The sequence below is a fragment of the Plecotus auritus genome, assembly GCF_963455305.1.
Source record: "Plecotus auritus genome assembly, chromosome: 10".
NCBI classification, from domain to species: Eukaryota; Metazoa; Chordata; class Mammalia; order Chiroptera; family Vespertilionidae; genus Plecotus; species Plecotus auritus.
In genome coordinates, this window is record NC_137785.1 from 37,492,683 (window position 1) to 37,512,268 (window position 19,586).

Here is a 19,586-nt window from a genome sequence, read left to right on the forward strand (position 1 = left end):
CAAAAGAGGGCCTGGGTGGGAATAGAGATGTTGACCATTTACCACACAGACACTGTGCCAGATTTTCTGCCAGGTACTAGGGGGTAAGAATAAGACAGATTTTTGTCTGTAAGCCTAACAGACTGTCTAATGCACAACTTTGATTGGATTTTTGAGTTAGAACAGACCAAAAATCAGTCTGATATGTTGAATTGACCCATCCAAATAGAAAGGCTGGTTCTATGTGTAGGCAGAGTGGGGAATGGGAAAGAAGGAATGGTTCAAACTGGTTACAAGCTCGGCGCGCGTATTGGCCCCGTGGACTGCGGACCGGCTCGGCTGCGTGCTCTCCTGGAGCGGTTCACTGCATGGTAGTGTGGTGCCCCCGCCACCGTCTGCACTGCTGCCGCCACCCCACCGTGACCACTGCCTCCCCCTGCCCTGCAGCCCTCTCCACCGCCGCCGCCTCGGGACCGGCTGTATGATTAGGCCACAATCTTCAATGAGTAAACATATTCCTCAGTTCTGTGGTGTTCTTGGTCACACATTTATGGAGTTTCTGAAGGGCAATGGAGATTATTGCCAGGCACAGCACGACCTCTATGCAGACAAGTGAACTGTAGAAATTCATTACTACTCCACCAAGAAGCCCCCATATGAGTGGTTAACCTGGACACAGAAGTGTTGAACTGAAAACTGCAGAGCATTTTACAAGTTCTGACCTGGATGGGGTAAACCTCACTGCACTTCCTTTCTATTGCCTCAGTATTACTGGATTGAAGAATTGCTGCTTCTTGTTAGGAGGTTCATTTCATTTCCCATCACTCCCAACTTCACTCAAAGCACTGAGAATTTCAAGTGGAGTATATTGAAGTAGACTCAGTTTCTTTGCATCGTTTCTGTATTCAATTTTTAAATTCTTTCATAACCCTATTGAGTGTTTTTTAACTAAATTATCATGGCTCGAATGAACCGCCCAGCTCCTGTGGAAGTCACATACAAGAACATGAGATTTCTTATTACACACAATCCAACCAATGCAACCTTAAACAAATTCATAGAGGAACTTAAGAAGTATGGTGTTACCACAATAGTAAGAGTATGTGAAGCAACTTATGACACTACTCTTGTGGAGAAAGAAGGCATCCATGTTCTTGATTGGCCTTTCGATGATGGTGCACCACCGTCCAACCAGATTGTTGATGATTGGTTAAATCTTGTAAAAATTAAGTTTCGTGAAGAACCTGGTTGTTGTATTGCTGTACATTGTGTTGCAGGCCTTGGAAGAGCTCCAGTGCTTGTTGCCCTAGCATTAATCGAAGGTGGAATGAAATATGAAGATGCAGTACAGTTCATAAGACAAAAGCAGCGTGGAGCTTTTAACAGCAAGCAACTTCTGTATTTGGAGAAGTATCGTCCTAAAATGCGGCTGCGCTTCAAAGACTCCAGTGGTCATAGAAACAACTGTTGCATTCAATAAAACGGGTGCCTGATGCCATTGCCTTGAAAGTGGAACTTGAGATAGGACCTAATTTGTCATATATATTAGCCAACATGTTGGCTTGGTGAATAAGTCTAATGAAGCTTCCAAAAGAGGGTTGAAAAGCAGTTTTATCAGGCCACAAGCTTGACAGAATTGCAACCTCTATGTTTCAGTTATGATCAACCTATTTTGACACTTGGCAAGATTCTTACTGTTCAGCATTTAAAATCTGCTTATCATTTGTACCAATTTACTTTTCCTGAAATCATGCAATATTGAGTTATGTCTTTAAATCTATTCCCATGTCAGAATCTTACCGATATATAAAAGATTTAGAAAGATTAGGTGCCAAAATACCCAGCACAATACTTGTATATTTTAGTTTCATACAGAACTAAAATCCCAGAACTATGAACACTCTGGATCTTATGTGGTTTATCCCTTCAGTCATTTCAAACATAGAAAGTAGGGCCTATATGATTATTTGCCTGCTCACTTTATGTTTACATCTCCCACATTCATACAAGTATACATCAGGTTTGTTCAACTTTTTTTGATTTTTATAGAAAGTCTTGGTTATTATTTAATGTCTTTCTATAAATCTCATTTTGTGCTGTTATGGAAAGCCTCCGTTTTGAAAATCTGCATTGTATAGAAGCACATGTCTTTAATGTCTCCAGACTAAAAGCCTTACAGTTAATTTTAATGTTTGCACTTGCTGTGCAACTTATAGGGAGGGCCTGAGAGAAGAATGAGAGGGGGCTATTAAGTATTTTTAGTAAGATGTTGCCTTTGTCTTGTGTGGAACATGTAGAATATGCTCTTTGGTAAATATTTTTTTAAAGGTAGACATGCTTTGTTGTAACTAAAACGATTCTTAATCATAAAAATTCTGAATTCTTGTATTTTTTTCATACATTCTAAAGTTTACCAACTTATTTTTGTTTGAAGTGTGATTTTTTTTCCTTCCCACCCTCTTGCAAAAAAAGAAGTGGGTTTCTGCTAATGAATTGAGGGGGATGGTGATAGTAGCAACTACCCTTTGTTAAACATCTACTAAGTGTCAGGTTCTTTATATAATTTCTTCTTGTTTCCCAACAACCCATAATGTAGGAGTTATGGTCTGTATTTTACAGGTAAGGATTCTAAGGCTCATAGGTGTTAATTTCCTTGTCACATGTCTGGTGAGTCAACAATCTAAGGGAATGGTTGAGTGTGTGCCCCAGTCACCTATGGGGGTTTTGGTTCCTCCTCTGGCACTTAAAAGCTCGATTGACCTTGGGCAAGCCATGAGACTACTCTAAGCCTTGGTGCTCTTGTCTATAAAATGGGACTGTTGTGAAAATCCAAAGTGCCTGTCACATAGTAAGTGATCAGCAAATGTTAGCTGCTGTTGTTCTTCATCCCTCCTTCCTCTTCCTATTTACTTCTGAAAATAATATAAATTATCATCATCATCATTATCATCATCATCATCATCATCATCATCATCATCATCATCATCGGCAGGGCAAGGAATCAAAGCAGACCTGTCTAACCACAAAGCAATATCCTTGTTTTGGCACCACATTGCCTTTGGGGACAAGGGAGTAGTATGTTATCTGGTGAGTCTGTTCTGTATTTCTTTATCCCTTTTATCTCTCAAGCGACTTTTTGCCTATTCAGTCACCCTGGGCCACGTGGAGTGGTGCTTAGGGAATGTGTCTGCCCAGTGTCCAGATGGTCACTTCTCTTTCCAGCCAATGACAGAGGCAGAGGCAACTCACCAGGTGGAAATGAACTAGAGATACTACTCCCAGTGTGAGGGATGTCTCAGCACCTCTCTCCAGCCCAGAGGTCTGCCTCCTGAAGGTCCAGGGCCTACATTAACCAGGGCCTCTGATTAATATACACGTCCTGGGGAGCCACTGGGCTCCTTGACTGTGTCTGATTAAAGCAGCCTGGATGAAACAAATATAGCCCAAGTGTGTTAGGTAAGGCCTTTTTGGTTTCAGGCAACAGATGAAACCCACCCTGTCAGTGTACACAAAAGAGGAAAACCTACTGGAAGGCTTTACAGGTGTCTTATGAACTTCCCTCATATTTGTCAGTGGTGACCTGGTCCAGATAAGGCCAATGAGAGATGCTTCCTTGGTATTTAGAGTTGGAAGAGAGTCAGAGAGCACATCCCCATGTGGCTGGATCTCTGGACAAACACACAGGTGCTGGGTGTGGCCATATTTTGCACAGGGGAGAAGCAGAGAGAGGCAGTTCTTAGAAGGAAAGAGTACAGAGCCAGGGTAGGATGATGTCCCATGGGCTCTCAGTAGGTCCTTGGCTACATTTTACATCATCCTACCCTTTTGTGTGCCCCAGTCACCTATGGGGGTTTTGGTTCCTCCTCTGGCACTTAAAAGCTCGATTGACCTTGGGCAAGCCATGAGACTACTCTAAGCCTTGGTGCTCTTGTCTATAAAATGGGACTGTTGTGAAAATCCAAAGTGCCTGTCACATAGTAAGTGATCAGCAAATGTTAGCTGCTGTTGTTCTTCATCCCTCCTTCCTCTTCCTATTTACTTCTGAAAATAATATAAATTATCATCATCATCATTATCATCATCATCATCATCATCATCATCATCATCATCATCATCGGCAGGGCAAGGAATCAAAGCAGACCTGTCTAACCACAAAGCAATATCCTTGTTTCGGCACCACATTGCCTTTGGGGACAAGGGAGTAGTATGTTATCTGGTGAGTCTGTTCTGTATTTCTTTATCCCTTTTATCTCTCTACGCTTCCTGGACTTGTAAGTCTATTTCTTTCACCAGGTGGGGGAAGTTTTCGGTCATTATTTCTTCAAATAGGTTTTCAGTATCTTGCTCTCTCTCTTCTTCTGGCACCCCCATGATTCTGATGTTGGTACGCTTGAAGTTGTCCCAGAGGCTCCTTACACTATCTTCATATTTTTTGACTCTCAAAGGTCATATCATCCTTCGATGTAATTGGCTTTGGCAAGTTCTACTTTTTTTTTCTTTTTTTAAAAATTTAATAAATCTTTATTGTTCAGATTATTACAATTGTTCCTCTTTTTTCCCCCATAGCTCCCCTCCACCAGTATCCACCCCACCCTCTGCCCTTACCCCCACACACACACTGTCCTCATCCATAGGTGTATGATTTTTGTCCAGTCTCTTCCCGCACCCCCCACACACCTTTCCCCCCCGAGAATTGTCAGTCCACTCCCCTTCTATCCCCCTGATTCTATTATATTCACCAGTTTATTCTGTTTATCAGATTTTTTTATTCACTTGATTTTTAGATTCACTTGTTGATAGATATGTATTTGTTGTTCATAATTTTTATCTTTACCTTTTTCTTCTTCTTTCTCTTCTTAAAGAATACCTTTCAGCATTTCATATAATACTGGTTTGGTGGTGATGAACTCCTTTAGCTCTTTCTTATCTGTGAAGCTCTTTATCTGCCCTTCAATTCTGAATGATAAATTTCCTGGGTAGAGTAACCTTGGTTGTAGGTTCTTGCTATTCATCACATTGAATATTTCTTGCCACTCCCGTCTGGCCTGCATAGTTTCTGTTGAGAAATCAGCTGAGAGTCGTATGGGTGCTCCCTTGTAGGTAACTTTCTCTTGCTGCTTTTAATATTCTCTCTTTGTCTTTTGCTCTTGGTATTTTAATTATGATGTGTCTTGGTGTGGTCCTCTTTGGATTCCTTTTGTTTGGGGTTCTCTACGCTTCCTGGACTTGTAAGTCTATTTCTTTCACCAGGTGGGGGAAGTTTTCGGTCATTATTTCTTCAAATAGGTTTTCAGTATCTTGCTCTCTCTCTTCTTCTGGCACCCCCATGATTCTGATGTTGGTACGCTTGAAGTTGTCCCAGAGGCTCCTTACACTATCTTCATATTTTTTGATTCTTTTTTTCTTTTTGCTTTTCTGGTTGAGTGTTTTTTGCTTCTTTGTATTTCAAATCTTCGATTTGATTCTTGCGATCCTTTAGTCTGCTGTTAGGTCTCTGTATAATATTTTTTTATTTCAGTCAGTATATGCTTAATTTCTAGTTGGTCCTTTTTCATATCCTCAAGGGTCTCACTAAATTTATTGGGCTTTTCTAGAAAATTCTTGAAAAACCTTATAACTGTGGTTTTGAACTCTATATCCAGTCGTTAGCTTTCCTCCATTTCTTTCATTTGTGATCTGTTTCTTTGTCTCCACATTTTGGCTGCTTCCCTGAGTTGATAGAGTGGCTTCGTGTGCTAGGTGTCCTATAGGGCCCAGTGGCTCAGCCTCCCCAGTTACCTGAGGTGGACACTCTTGGTGCACCCCTTTGTGGGCTGTGTGCACAGTCTTGTTGTAGTTAAGCCTTGATTGTTGTTGGTATCACTGGGAGGAATTGACCTCCAGGCCAGTTGGCTGTGAGGATCAGCTGTGTCTACGCTTGGAGAACTTCTGTGCTGGAGACACCCTTATGAGACTAGACTTGCAAAAGCCTCTGTGCTCAGCTTGGATGGGGCGGAGTCTCAGGGTGGAGCAGACAGCATTGGTTTCCTGTCAGCCCTGCCCTAATAGGCCCCTGGGTCTCAGTGTCCTGTGGTAATCACTGCAAGCACCTCTGAGAGAAAGCCACCCTCAAGTTCTGCCTGCTGCCAGACAGTCCAGTTTCTCCCCAAATGAGTCTGGGTCCCCACAGTCTCACCCGGAACTGGAGTTCAGTGTGCTCAGGAGCTTTGGTCTCCCTCCCGCTTGAGAAAGCCAGCCTCATACTCAGTTGCCCGCTCTCTCCACATGCGCATGCGTGCCTTGCTACCTCTGCCTTCCGCAGTTCCTTTTCTCTTTCCTGACAGTCCAGCTTCACCCCGTATGAGTCTGGGTCCCCAGAGTCTTGCCCGGAACTGGAGTTCAGCGCAGTTGGGAGCTTTTGTCTCCCTCCCACTTGAGAAAGTCAGCCGCGCACTCAGTTGCCAGTCCTCTGCGTGCATGCGCGCGTCTCAGTACCTCTGCCTCCTGCAGCTCCTCTGAGTCTCAGTGTGCTTTTTTCTTTCCTTCTAGTTGTAGAATTTCCACTCTGCCAGCCTTCCTGTGGTTCTGGATGATGTCTGTTTTGTCTTTTAGTTGTAGTTTTGAAATTGTTGTGCGAGGCAGCAGTTTAGGTGTTTACCTATGCCGCCATCTTGGTTTCTCTGGCAAGTTCTACTTTTTGCTGCCACCTTCACTGTCTCCAACAAAGGGTTATAGTTTCCTCTGGATGCAAAAGTGCAGGCAGGACCACAGCAGAATTCACTGCCCAGTGGGATGGAAGGGTTGTCTTCCCCAGCAGAACCCACCCAGAGCCCTAGCATAAGCATTGTCCTTTGCATCTGCCAGAGATTTCCCACGGCTGCATTGCAGATGGGGCTTGAAATTCTGGCTGGGCCAGGAGGAAGGAAGTGGCTTTCCCACTCAGCCATGCATCTGCCGATGAGCTCTGGGTGGGCTGGGGAACTGTGAGGAGATGACATTTAGGTATTGGAATCAAATGTTACCTCTGGTACATTTTATAACAATGAGCTAATATATACTTCCTAAAATTTTTTTGGAGGGTATGGAGGGGGGTCTCAAAAGAGCAGGAGCCCTCTGATAAGATCCAAAGCACCGGCTCATACACATGACCAGTCCAATATAAACCCACATACCTGATTCCTGTAAAACCTAGCCCTTGGCTCAGGTGAAATCTTCACATGTAAAACCAAGGGGTTGGATAGGTGATCTCTGTGGGCCTTTCCCTCAATAATGCATTTCCTTGCTGTTTGTATTCCAACAAGATCTTGTTTATGTTGGAAACTGTCAGCAGATGCTAAAGCTGTCCCTAGGGGAGTGGGTACTATGGTAGCCAGACCTCCCTGGGCTGAAGCATGAGGTTGGGTCCATGGTGATATCTGTCTCTCAGTCAGATGCAGAAGGAAGGTTAACACCTATGACTAAGACCTGCTCTTCAGCTGAATTTCCTCTCCTTGAGGCTGCATTTGGGTCTAATCAGCAGGGGCTCAAGGGGGATGGGGAGCAGTGGCTCTGGGGACTCTGGGGAGAGCAAATACTAATTCAATACCACCTGGAGGTAAGAAAAGAGAAAAACAGGGTCCTGAAAACAGCTAAAAATGAGAGATATAACAACCAAATTCAACATGTAACCCTTGATAGGATCCTGGATTAAAAACACACATAAAAGACATATTGGGGGGAATCTGAGTGACTCTATTAGAGGATATCAGTATTACATTTTTAAGTATAAAATTGGGGTTATTGTTATAGATATATATACACACAGAGAGAAAGGAAGCAAATGTAAAATATAAAAAGTTGGTGAATGTGGGCAAAGCTTATATGGGTGTTAATTGTGCTATTTATTCTACTCTTCTGCAAGTCTGAAGTTTTAAAAAATAAAGTGTTAGAAAATTGCTTGGAAGTAAGATATGTGCTATAGAATAGGTTCTCCATTCCTGTAATGTTTCCTTTGTGTTTATCCATCCCATACATTAAGAAGAACATACTCCGATTGTAATTTAAGCTCATTTCCTCATTTGTTCTGTTCTCTCTGGAGATAGTCAGCATCTTCCTTGTAAATCTCGGCTCAGCTGGCTGGGATGATATGGGAACCTCAAGGCTGTTCCTGGAACTCATATTTCTATATGTCATGGGCCACTCTCCTCACCACCCCATTGAGAGCCACTGTTGAGTTATACTGAAGGCAGCTTCTGCTAACACTTGTTGGCACTCGAGTGAGTGCTCTTTAGCTGCACCAGCTCAGCTGATTCTCAACAACAAAATTTGCTTACAAATGGCAGAGCCAGAATGAGAAGAACCCAGGACTCATGACTCCCAAACCTTTGTCCTTGACCACCATTCAGCTGATCTCAGCCTGGAGGTCATTGCAATTAACTGGAGAGGATATTCCAAGTATATTCGTGTGGGGCCCCACCCCCAGCAGTACTGGATCAGACACCTGTTGCATGGACAGGCTTGGGTTCATTCTCTCTGAGCCTTGAGTTACATCTGCGATCCATCTCCTCTCCCATTCCCACTTGCAGAGTAAACCCCTTTAATCTGAGGGATTGGCTCCAGCCCTTCCTTTCTGCCCCAAACACTGTTTGCTTGGGTTGGCCATGGTGCCTCACAGGATGCAAGCTGGGGCCATGGGTTTACTTGAACCAGTAAAACTACTTGGCACTGTTCCTCATGCTTGGCTTGCTGTGGAGGCATTTCGGGAACTCAGGTGTGGGCTCTTGTGGGTCCTGGTGGAGAGTGACTTGTGCCTCTGATAAGAACCCTCTGGGGGAGGAGAGGACAGAGGAACCAGAGGAGGAGCAGGCTTCGGCTGTATCTGCAATGTTTTATTTCTTATATTTTTGAATCAATCTCAAGGGAATTATGCTGAGCAAAAAAAAAGTCAATTCCAAAAGGCTATGCATTGTATTATTCCATTTCTATAATCTCCTTGATATGACAGAATTACAGAAATAGGGCAGGTTAGTGGTTGCCAGGGGTCAGGGGCTGGTGAATTGCTGGTGAAGGGCACCATGAGAGGCACTGGTGGTGATGGGAATAATCTGTATTCAGCCTGAATCAGCATCAATTCCCTGCTTGCGCCATTGTACTGGAATTTAGAAAGATGTTGCTGTGGAGGAAAATGGTAAGGGTACACAGGATCTCTCTCTATGTTATCTGTTACAATGTGATTTGAATCCTCAGTTATCTCAAAATAAAAAAGCTTAATTTTTAAAAAAGAGGACATAAGGCAAAATATTAATATCTGTTCTATATGGGTCTTGAAAATTTGTTATATCTGTGGTTTGATTTTCATTATTTTCTGAATGCTTGAAATATTTAGTAAAAACAAAATCCTCTGGGTTACCTAGTGAGCCTTTGAAGTGTGCATCCTTGCCCACACCTGCTCCTGGTCCCCAGGCTGGTGTGGCCAAAGTACAATCTTCAGGGGTTTTGCAAGGGATGAGAGGTGGTGCTTGGCGGTGCTGCTGGCCCAGCTGAGGACAACCCTTCTGATCTCTTACTGTCCTCCCTGAACCTGGGAAAGCACCCAACACTCCAGGAGGGCTGGGACTGCCTTGTAGCTCCCGCAGGGCCCCACTGTGTCGCCCTGATATGTAAACAAAATGGGCAAAATTCTACTTTTCTACTGATTCTTGGTGACAGTTAACTTCTTGACTAAAAGCGCTATTATACTAGTAAGGAAGGCTGTCTTCTCACTAGACTCTTTTAGTTTGTGTATTATAAGAAAAGAGACATACATACCAGAATTTATTTATTATATAGCTAAATCATAACTTTACAATACATTCAAAAGGAACTAAATGAGACATGTACAATAGTTTAAATGTAAAAATAGAAAAGAATTTCCAAAAAAAGATCAGTTCTATTGGAATAGAATCTTAGTAATCATTAAAGAGTAAAGTGTTTTCAACCCAGTGTCACAGGATGGGCTTGGCCATACGTAGCAGGGCTATTCACATGGGTTCTGAATAACAATCAGAAGATATTCCTTATCTGTGGAAAGATATGGGCAGAATTAACCAACTCTAAAAATTAAATGTAATAAATGAATACATCTGCTAATCTGCTTTTTCTCTTTGAAACATCCCTTGGACCTTGTGTAGACCAATGGTTTGCCACCGTGGTTGCATCAGAATCATCTGTCGAACTTTCACAAAATACCATTACCTGGGGCCCAGCCCTGAGATTCTGGTTTCATTGGTCTGGGGTGAAGTTCAGGCATCAATCTTTATTTCTGTAAAGCTTTCCAAGTGATTCCAATGTGCAGCCAGGGTGAGAAAAAGCTTTATTTAGTTTATGAGTAATTCTGATCATATGGGTGTACTACTATGGAGAATTTTTTTCTAGACTAGATCTAGGAGCATGAGTCCTGTTTTACACTGGCATCTACCAACACTGGCAATGTAATTCCTTCAGGGAAAGAAGTATTTTGGTGGCTGCTGTCTTTAGGTAGGCCAGGTGAGTGTGAGCTCTCCACAGGGGGAGCTTAAGACTACAGGCCTGTGATCCACTCCTACTTTATCCCCTGGACAGGAGACATTTGTCCTGCTCTCCAGAAAATCGGCGTGCTAAGTTCACCTTAGCATGAGGCCTACAGCTCCTAAATTTTTTGATTACTAATAATAAATGCAAGTTGGCAAAATTCAACTTCTTCAGAGGTCAGATTCCTCACCAATGTCACAAAATTATCAAGTTGAAAATTTCAGATTCAAACATGTCTTCATTTTGTAATTGAAGAACATTATGTGTCATATTGCATATTAGAATCTATACTCTTTGTTCTTTGAAACAAAGCTTTTTTTATATGGTAAAGTAGGAAGATGCTTTAAATGTGAAATAAAATGCCAAATTACCTGGCGCCACCATGATTTCATGTTTCTTTGATCTGATCCTAAGAAAGGTGAGGTCGTTCTGAGGATCAATGTCACGAACTGTGCTCCTGGCTTTCATGGTCAGCTGATGAAGAAGACCTGCATACTGAACTGTTGTCGAGTTGTCCAAGGTTGTTCGAATCGGAATACCTGGTACAAGATTTAATTTGGGGTTAAATTTTTTTCTGTTTATAAAAGTATATGAACATTTTAGAAATATGGAAACTACTTATAATTGTTAGGAGGAAGAAAAAGTGATGGCTGGTATTACCCACTGGTAACAATTTTAGTTTATTTTCTTCCAATCTTCTTGTTTCTACATAGATTTAAAAAAATACTTGGGTCAGCCTGGCTGGGTGGCTCTGTTGGTTGGAGCGTTATCTGCTACACCAAAAGGTTGCAGGTTGGATCCCTGGTCAGGGTGCATATGGGAGGCAACTGATCTATGTTTCTCACATCAATGTCTCCTCTCTCTCTCTCTCTCTCTCTCTCTCTCTCTCTCTCTCTGTCTCTCCTTCTCTCTCACTTCCCCCCCTCCTCCCCCTCTCTCTCTCCCTCTCACCCCCCCCTCTCTAAATATAACCTTGAGTGAAGATAAAAAAATACTTGGGTCAAACTATAATTACAAATTTGATAATTGTTTTTGTCTTCATTTAAATGACAGCATACAGGTTGTCCTTGCTGGTGACCATGCCATCAATATTTTTTTGAATGGCTGTACCCTTTACTATTATATGAATATATCATAACCAATCCCTACTGTTGGATTATTAGGTATTGTGTCTTTGTATTTGTAGCTAATGGTGTGATGAATGTTTTTGTGCACAGATCTTTTGGAAGCTGTTAACTGAGTGTTTCAGTACTAGGTGAGCATATTACTAGACAAAATGAATTCCCCCAAGTGTCCTGTCTACAGAGCCTGCTTTGAAATGCTTGGTCTGTGATATGATGCTCATTTTCTCACGAGGCCAGAGTTAGAAAGGGATATCACTGCACATGCTAGACAGCATATCAAAAGGGATTTTCAAAAATTCTTTGTAACATTCAGTATTTAGAAGAACTAATTTTATATTAGAGAACACAGCAACAAAGACACTGTAGTTTTGCAGGGCATTTCATGGTTTGAACTCATTCTTGGGTTAAGCATGATTAAATTTGGCAACTTGTGTGCTCTGCTGCTCCATGATACGTGTTTAAAACAGAACCTATTAATTTAACTGAAAATGTCTGGACAGACAAATATGCAAGTATAATTCAATTCAGTTCAGATCAATCTAGCTTAATTCGGGTCACTCAGCGCTCAGTGCTTATTAAGTAACAGGTGCTGTGCTAGGTATTTGCATATATTGTATCTAATCAGAAATGGCCTTCTTATAATTTTGAGTACTACCACATGGCCAGGGAATCCCAGGAATTTGAATTGCAAATGTGCCTTTAATTTAGGGGGACATACAAAGGTGAATTAGAGATTATTGTCAGACTCCTCAGGTACCTGAATTGAGGACAATCAATAAAAGACACTAGCGTGACTCTCGGTTTTCCCTCTGAGAATGTAACTTCAGAAACTCTCAAGATGAGCACTTCAAGAGTGGACCAGAATTACAAACTTGGGATTTTACTAGTTTTTCATGAAAGCCTTTGAGAGCCTCAATTCTGAATTTGAAATAGATTAATTGCTTTCTCTTTTAAGAAAATGTTTCTCTCTAGAATAGGTCTAGCTAAATAATACCAGGACAATATTTACAGGAAAACCTACTTAATGAATCAGGTTTTATATACACTTGTTAATTGTTACATTATTATTTGTTGGCCACTTTCCCCCAGAAGTCAGTGTTGTCTTTCACACCTGATGAAACATTCCCAAGGCACAAGCAGAAGAGTGGAATGTAGCAAGCACTCAACCTTGTAAGAGCACCTTTGAGAAACAGTTTTATTTTGCATCCTAAATAGTGACTACCTAAAGTCTGCACTGCTCAGTGTCAAAACAAGAAATACAACCAGAATAAATTATTTAAAATGCAGATGACAAGATATGAATCAGATGCTCAGGTCTCTTTAGTTAGTCTATTCATGATCCAAGGCGATAAATAAAACAGCTAGCCTTTCTGAATAGTAAGTGCACACTGTGGAAAGTCTTGGAGTTTTCATATCCCCTATAGACACTTGAGAAAAATCAATCAACAAATATTTATGAAGCTCCTGCTTGGTACCATGCAAGGTAATTAAAAGATAATTTATTAAGAAGTAATTTTAGCACATGGTATAAAATTCTCCCACTTCCCCTTCTGAGAGGTAGCCACTACTCCCTGTTTCTTTGGGATCTTTCCAGAGGTCCTCTAATCCTATTCAAGTAGGTTTGTGGTTATATTCTTTAACCAGAGGCCCGGTGCACAAAAATTTGTGCACTGGACGGGGGCGTCCCTCAGCCCGGCCTGCACCCTCTCGCAGTCTGGGACCACTCAGGGATGTCCACCTGCCAGCTTAGGCCCGCTCCCTGGGGGATCGGGCCTAAGCTGGCAGTCAGTCAGACATCCCTTTGGCAGCCTGGGAGCCCTCAGGGGATGTCCGATTAATGGCTTAGCCCTGCTCCCCCAGGGGAGCAGCGCGGGGAGTGGCGCGGGAAGTGGGCCTAAGCCATTAGTCAGACATCCTTAGGGCTGCAGCAGAGGTGGGAGAGGGTCCTGCCACCGCCACCACCACTGCCGCTGAACTGGCCAGCAATGAGCCGGCTTCTGGCTGAGCGGCACTCCCCCTGTGGAAGCACACTGACCACCAGGGGGCAGCTCCTGAATTGAGCATCTGCCCCCTGATGGTCAGTGCGCGTCATAGAGACCACTTATTCTGCCATTTGGCCGATTTTCATATTAGCCTTTTATTATATACGATTATATCATTCTCTATTCTGCACTTAAATTTTTTTCATCTAATGCACTTGGGAAACGGTTAGGTGAATTGACCTAGATGTCACAGGTGAATGCACCTGTATTGAGCTGAATAGTGCCACCCAGCCAATTCAGGTACACCCTAAACCTCCAAATGTGACCTTATTTGGAAATAGGGTATTTTTAGATGTGATTAGTTAAGATAAGGTCACACTGGATTAAGGTGGAGCCTAATCCAATACTAGTGTCCTTCTAAGAAGAGAAAAAGAGACATGGAGAGGATGATGGAGGCAAAGAATGGAAGGATGAGTCTACAAGCCAAGGAATGCCAAGGATTGCTGGGAATCACCAGAAGCTGGGAGACAGGCAAGGAAGGATGCTCTTATAGAGCCTTCAAAGACAGCTTGGCCCTGCTGACACCTTGATTTAAACTTCTAGCCTTCAAAACTGAGAGAATAACTGTCTGGTTTTTAAGCCACTAGGTGTGTGGTACTTTGTTATGGCAGCCAAAGGAAAGGAATACAGTACCTCTGTGGAGTGATGAAGATTAACCCATCTGAGGTGGCAGAGTTTGTGTAAATGCATGGACCTAAAATCAGTTTAACCAGAACCATGCACTAGGGTTAGATTGCTTCCTGGAAATATTAGGCATGGATCTGGACTTACCTGTAGGGCTGATCTTAAATCCACTCCCTCCTGATCACTCTAGTTGAGTGTATTTATTATATTCATTTGATGTTATGTTTAATTTAACTTTATTTTGTGAAACACATCATGTGTTTTATCTGTACAAATCAATTAAAAATCCCTGCATTCTCAGAACTATTTATTTATAACTAGAGGCCCAGTGCATGGATTCGTGCACCAGTGGGGTCCCTCGGCCTGGCCTGTGGGGATTGGACTGAAACTGGCTCTCTGACATCCCCTGAGAAGTTTCGGATTGTGAGAGGGTGCAGGCCAGGCTGAGGGAATCCACCGGTGCATGACTGGGGTTGGGGAGGGACCGCAGGAGGGCTCCAGGGCATGTTTGGCCTGTCTCGCCCAGTCCCCATCAGCTGGACCCCAGCAGCATGCAAACCTACCAGTTGGAGTGTCTGCCCCCCTGATGGTCAGTGCATGCCATAGCAACTGAACAGTTGAACAGCCGGATACTTAGCCTATTAGGCTTTTTTTATATAAGATTCTATTAAGTGTTGGGTATTGTGGCAGGCACTTGACAGTTATTACTTCACTTATCACAACCATCAGTAAAGTGGGTCATTTTCCATTTTTAATAATAAGGGATTGAAGGTCAGAGTTTAAACAGACTTTTAGTTGTTTAAGTTTTAAAGCCATCAATAAATATTGATGGATTTGCTCCAAAACAATGATTAGTTTTGAGATTCTGTTGCCAAGCACTGAGTTAGCAATGTGCCAATCCCATGGTTGCACCATGAATTATATAAAGTAACTACTCTTATTTCAACTAATACGCTGGGATTTGTAGCACCTCTTGCCCTTACAAATGCCTGAATTAGCAATGAATTGAGCAAGAGCCTTTAAGAGGTAACACCATAGCTGAGCCTGAGGCAGGCAGTGTGCTAGAGAAATGCTTTGTGGATTAATATGGACTGTGGGGTGAGAGCCAGTTTCTGGGATAAGTCTACAGATTTCATATGTGGAAATGAAGTAGCCCTTCTTATACTATAACCATAAAGACTATACTAGAAATTACAACTAATTCTCAAAGATTTTATTAAATGTGGCAAATGAGCAATTTCATTTAAAATGAAGACTGAAAACCTGTACCCTCTATGATGTTAAAACAAAAACAAACCGCCAATAATGATACTCTCCCTATCTTCAATATAAAAGTTTTATTGGTACGCCTGAAATGTTAAAAGACACTTAACAAAGCTTTCACAATTAGACAAGGCAATAGTGTCTCTTAGCAATATGCAGACATTTTTAGACATGTCTTCTTCATATTTATATCCCTAGTTCTTAGCAGAGTGCCGGGCATGTAATACTCAATAGCTGTTTTATAAGTAAATGTTATAGCTAAAATATACAAAATGTGCTTTTGATTTCCAAATTCTAAGATGCTTGTCTTAGGCGTGGCACAACCAACAGGGGCTTGGCTGGCTTCTGCAAGTCAAGAAGGAAGCTCATCATATGTCTTTACCTTCTGCATTTACAACCATCGTTCCAATCACCCCTTTATGGCTCTGTATCCTCTTTAGGGTTTCCTCCACCTCTGCCTGGAAGAGATCAGGATAGAAATTAACCAAAAGATTCTTTGTGGTGACCCCAATCCTAAAGAGAATTAATATTTGGAAAGATCGCTCCCCACCTCTCTCTTTAACTTAAGGTACTATATGCTAATCTCAGACTTTTAGAAGAGAGCTTTGAAATTGTCAAGTCCCATATACAGGCCTATATAGGACCCCGGCAGACAACCTTGACAAATCTCTTGGCTTGAACTCTTCTAGAGTCAGAAAGCTTATTGCCTCACAAGAGCTCACTCCATGTTTATCTATTTACCAGCAAAGCATTATTTACATTGGACAGAAATCTGCTCCTGACCATCTTTCACTCATTGGTCTTTCCATATTTGTATAAAAAATTCCCTTTCTACATTAAAGTACTTTAATATTTATAGAGCTATATCATTGCCATCCTCTGTCTAAAAGTATCCCTTAATAAGAAATCATATTTTCAGTCCTAAATGTTACCTATTTGGAAGTTCAGATGATTAAATTGAGGATATTCTGTAAAAACATATTCCAAGATTTCAAGAATCTCTTGGTAACTATGGCCTGGTTCTCAGTGCAAGCTAAATGTTCAACCATGAATGATTACATTGGAACCACATTATTGGGTTTAAACTCAGGTTTCTGAATGAATTTTATGCATAAACTATATTGTAGTGGTTTTCTTTCCTTCTACAAATGCTAAAACCAAGAATGATCTTTTCCAAACCTGCATATTGTTCATAACTGAGTAATCACTGGATATTCTGAATTTAAACATCATTCTGCAGAGTCTCTTGATGAGGTTTTGTGATATTTTTTCCCTCCCAACATCATACAAGTGAACATTATGTTACTTAGGCAAGACAGTTTTCTTTTGCACCTAATGTGGGTGGGAAAACTTATTTCCTCTTTTGTTACCACTATATAGGTGTTTTCTGAATTTCATTCATTTATGGACTAGATTCTCAATTTTTGACATTAGGGATACCATCTATGTTACTTACCTAGCACTTCTTTAAAATTACTGCTAAAAGCTTAAATGAATGTATTTTCAAAGGAAACTATACATCACTACCAAATGGAAATCTGGTCATAAACAGAAATAACCAAGAAAAAAGGGGGCAAATATTATTATATTCTACCCTAATGAAACCTATGAGCCTGAGGTCTATTCTTTAGTGAAAATTTGAAATTGTGAAATGATAGGGGCCTAACGACCTAATATATTGTCAGAAACTTTCTCCTGGATATGGTCTAAAGGTTGAAAAGAAAATCAAATGAAAAAGGAATAGCTTTCTTAGGTGTGATTTACTCTGTTATTTGGCGTTTCTGAGCCATCTCACATAGCAACAATGTTTGCATCTCACTTTGGGAAACACTGCATTTAAAGCTAACAGTTGTAGAGGGGATCAATAATTTATTACATTTTTGCCATCTCTAAGACAATGTTCACAGCCCCTTAAATCACTGCCCTCATTTTCCTTTTCTCTTTCATTTCTCTTTGCTTTCCCCAGACTTCCAGATTTTCCTTCTTTTCTCAGTTTTCTACTTCCGTGATTTCTGAGCCCTCTCCTTACAATCTTTTGATCCTCACCCCCTTTTCATTCCTCTCAAAACTCTGCTGTCACCTTGCTCTTCCTTCAAACTTTCCAGTTCCCTCCTTTCCCCCCTCTTCCCCCTCTCTCCCTCTTTTCCTATTTATTCTTTCTCCTCCCTTTTCACCTTCCTTCTTTCTTTTTATTTAATTTTCTTCTCTCTCAATATCTCCTTCTTCCCTCTATCCATTGCCTTGCGCTCCCTGTCCCCTCTCTTTCTTCCCTTTCAGGACGATTTTTCTCTCCATCTCGCTCCTTTTCACACTTTCCTCGCAGTCGAGATCTCTCATCCCACACAGGATCTTTCATCCCCTCAGTATCTTCTCTTTCTCGATATCTCCCCTCACCAAGTATCACCTCCAGAAATCACCCCTCTAGATACCTATGCCCCCAGATATCCTTCCCGCCTCCATGGTCACCCTCTAGTCTAGGGTCTCCCAGTCGCCCTTCCAAGAAGCTTCTGGACACCCGGCCTTCGCAGCGGCCCCGGCCCGGCCTGGACGGACCTCGGGAGCCGGGAGGCGAAGGCCCACTCGGATCGGCGCCCTTTGAGCGCCTGGTCGCAGGCGGAGACCCCAGATTTACCATCGCACTGGCGGCGAAACTCTGGGCTCGGTTCGGTGCTCCCTCTGCCTCGGCTGTCAACAACGCTTCCAGACGTTGCTAGGAGACGGGGGAGGAAGTGACCTCCGGGAAGCGCCGGTGCCCACGCCTGCGTGCGCAAGGGTGGGGCAGCAGCCAGAGGTGGCTTTTCCGCCCGGAACTGGCTGGCTCCTCCCGGCCGCCGTAGGCGGAGTTTGGAGCTCGTGGCCTGGAGCGCTCACCCGCGTTTCACCGACGCCCGCGGTGCGACGAGGGCGAGGAGCCGCTTGCAGCCTTGGAGAGGGGCATAGGCCGGCTCTGGATCATTCATTCGTCCATTCATTCATTTATTCATTCGCTCCTTGAGGTATGCATAATGTCACAGCCACTTCCTCAGTCAAGACCACCGACCATGTGCCAGGCTGTCCTCAGGGCCCTGGGTACATTCTGTCGGGAGACAGACAAAATGCAACAACAGAAACTATGCTCTTCAATGTGATACCTGCTCCGGAGCAAGCACGGGGAGGGGTCCTCTGGCGCTGGGGTTGGGCCGCTTTAGACCCTTGGGAGTGTAGACTCAGCTGCATCGTGACATTCTGCGTACTTCCTTGTGCAGCGCTGGTAACGTTTGTTCCCTTGCCCTTCAGGGTTAGGTTTTAAAACAGTGTTTTTATTAAAGAAGAAATATATCTCAGCATCGACTAGTACAATCATATATACATTTGGTAAGCACCATCTTACATCTTTAGTTCTCATGTAGTTGTAGCACTGCTTTTCACTCAGTTGAGTTGCTGCTTATCAGTATTTTTGTTTAATCCATTAGGATCTTTCTTTTGTGGTCATTATTTGTCAACAGTTCTGAGTCGCTGAAAAATTGCAGGTGGCAGTGGTGGAAGTTCTACAAATTTCCATAGAGCAGAGCATTGTACTGGGTATTTAAGGAACTGATGGGGGAAACAAGTTAAAGATAAATCAAGGATAGTCAGAAGTCACTTGACCTTTGAAAGGCATTGATAATACCTTTGTAGCCTGGGAGGCAGGAACCAACTATTGTGTGAGGTACAGCAGGAAAATTTTGTGTCTGGAGTCAAAATCCTGGGGTTTGAGAAGGCAAACATTGATTATAGATACAAGTTGTAGGTTGGGAATGCATCCCCAGAGGGACCAGGCTAATTATCTATAACACTGATTCAGTCTGGGTTCTCATTTTCTGAAAGCAGTCTCAAACCAAACAAGGTGTCCTTATTGCTAGGAATGTCATCTAGAATATGAATGGGCCCTTGTCAGAGATGTTCTGAAAGAGTTCTGAGTTTTTTGGTAATTTTGGATTAGAAGGTCCATTTGAAGCCGGAGTCTTTCATTTTATGGCATTAAGTTATATACAGAAACACCCTGAGAAGCTCTAGTTCTGTTTCATTT

The 19,586-nt window shown here is 42.4% G+C and overlaps 3 protein-coding genes across 3 annotated transcripts; 2 read left to right on the forward strand and 1 right to left on the reverse strand.

Moving 5' to 3' along the window:
* Nucleotides 1-460: 460 nt before the first annotated feature.
* LOC308235100 (uncharacterized protein) lies at nucleotides 461-606 on the forward strand (the record flags this gene model as incomplete). The annotated part of the gene is made up of 1 exon (XM_080643759.1): nucleotides 461-606. The coding sequence occupies one exon, from the start codon at nucleotides 461-463 to the stop codon at nucleotides 593-595; it is 135 nt and encodes a 44-aa protein (XP_080499885.1). The 3' UTR covers nucleotides 596-606.
* Nucleotides 607-702: 96 nt separating this feature from the next.
* Nucleotides 703-1,854, forward strand: LOC308235099 (protein tyrosine phosphatase type IVA 1-like). The gene has a single exon (XM_080643758.1). It carries the CDS (start codon nucleotides 938-940, stop codon nucleotides 1,457-1,459), a length of 522 nt encoding a protein of 173 aa, XP_080499884.1. The 5' UTR covers nucleotides 703-937; the 3' UTR covers nucleotides 1,460-1,854.
* Nucleotides 1,855-9,742: 7,888 nt separating this feature from the next.
* On the reverse strand, nucleotides 9,743-18,373 carry DYNLRB2 (dynein light chain roadblock-type 2). Its single transcript, XM_080646093.1, has 4 exons — nucleotides 18,171-18,373; nucleotides 15,921-15,996; nucleotides 10,857-11,024; nucleotides 9,743-9,996 (listed from the first exon to the last, which is right to left on the reverse strand). The coding sequence occupies exons 1-4, from the start codon at nucleotides 18,171-18,173 to the stop codon at nucleotides 9,953-9,955; spliced, it is 291 nt and encodes a 96-aa protein (XP_080502219.1). The 5' UTR covers nucleotides 18,174-18,373; the 3' UTR covers nucleotides 9,743-9,952.
* Nucleotides 18,374-19,586: the final 1,213 nt, after the last annotated feature.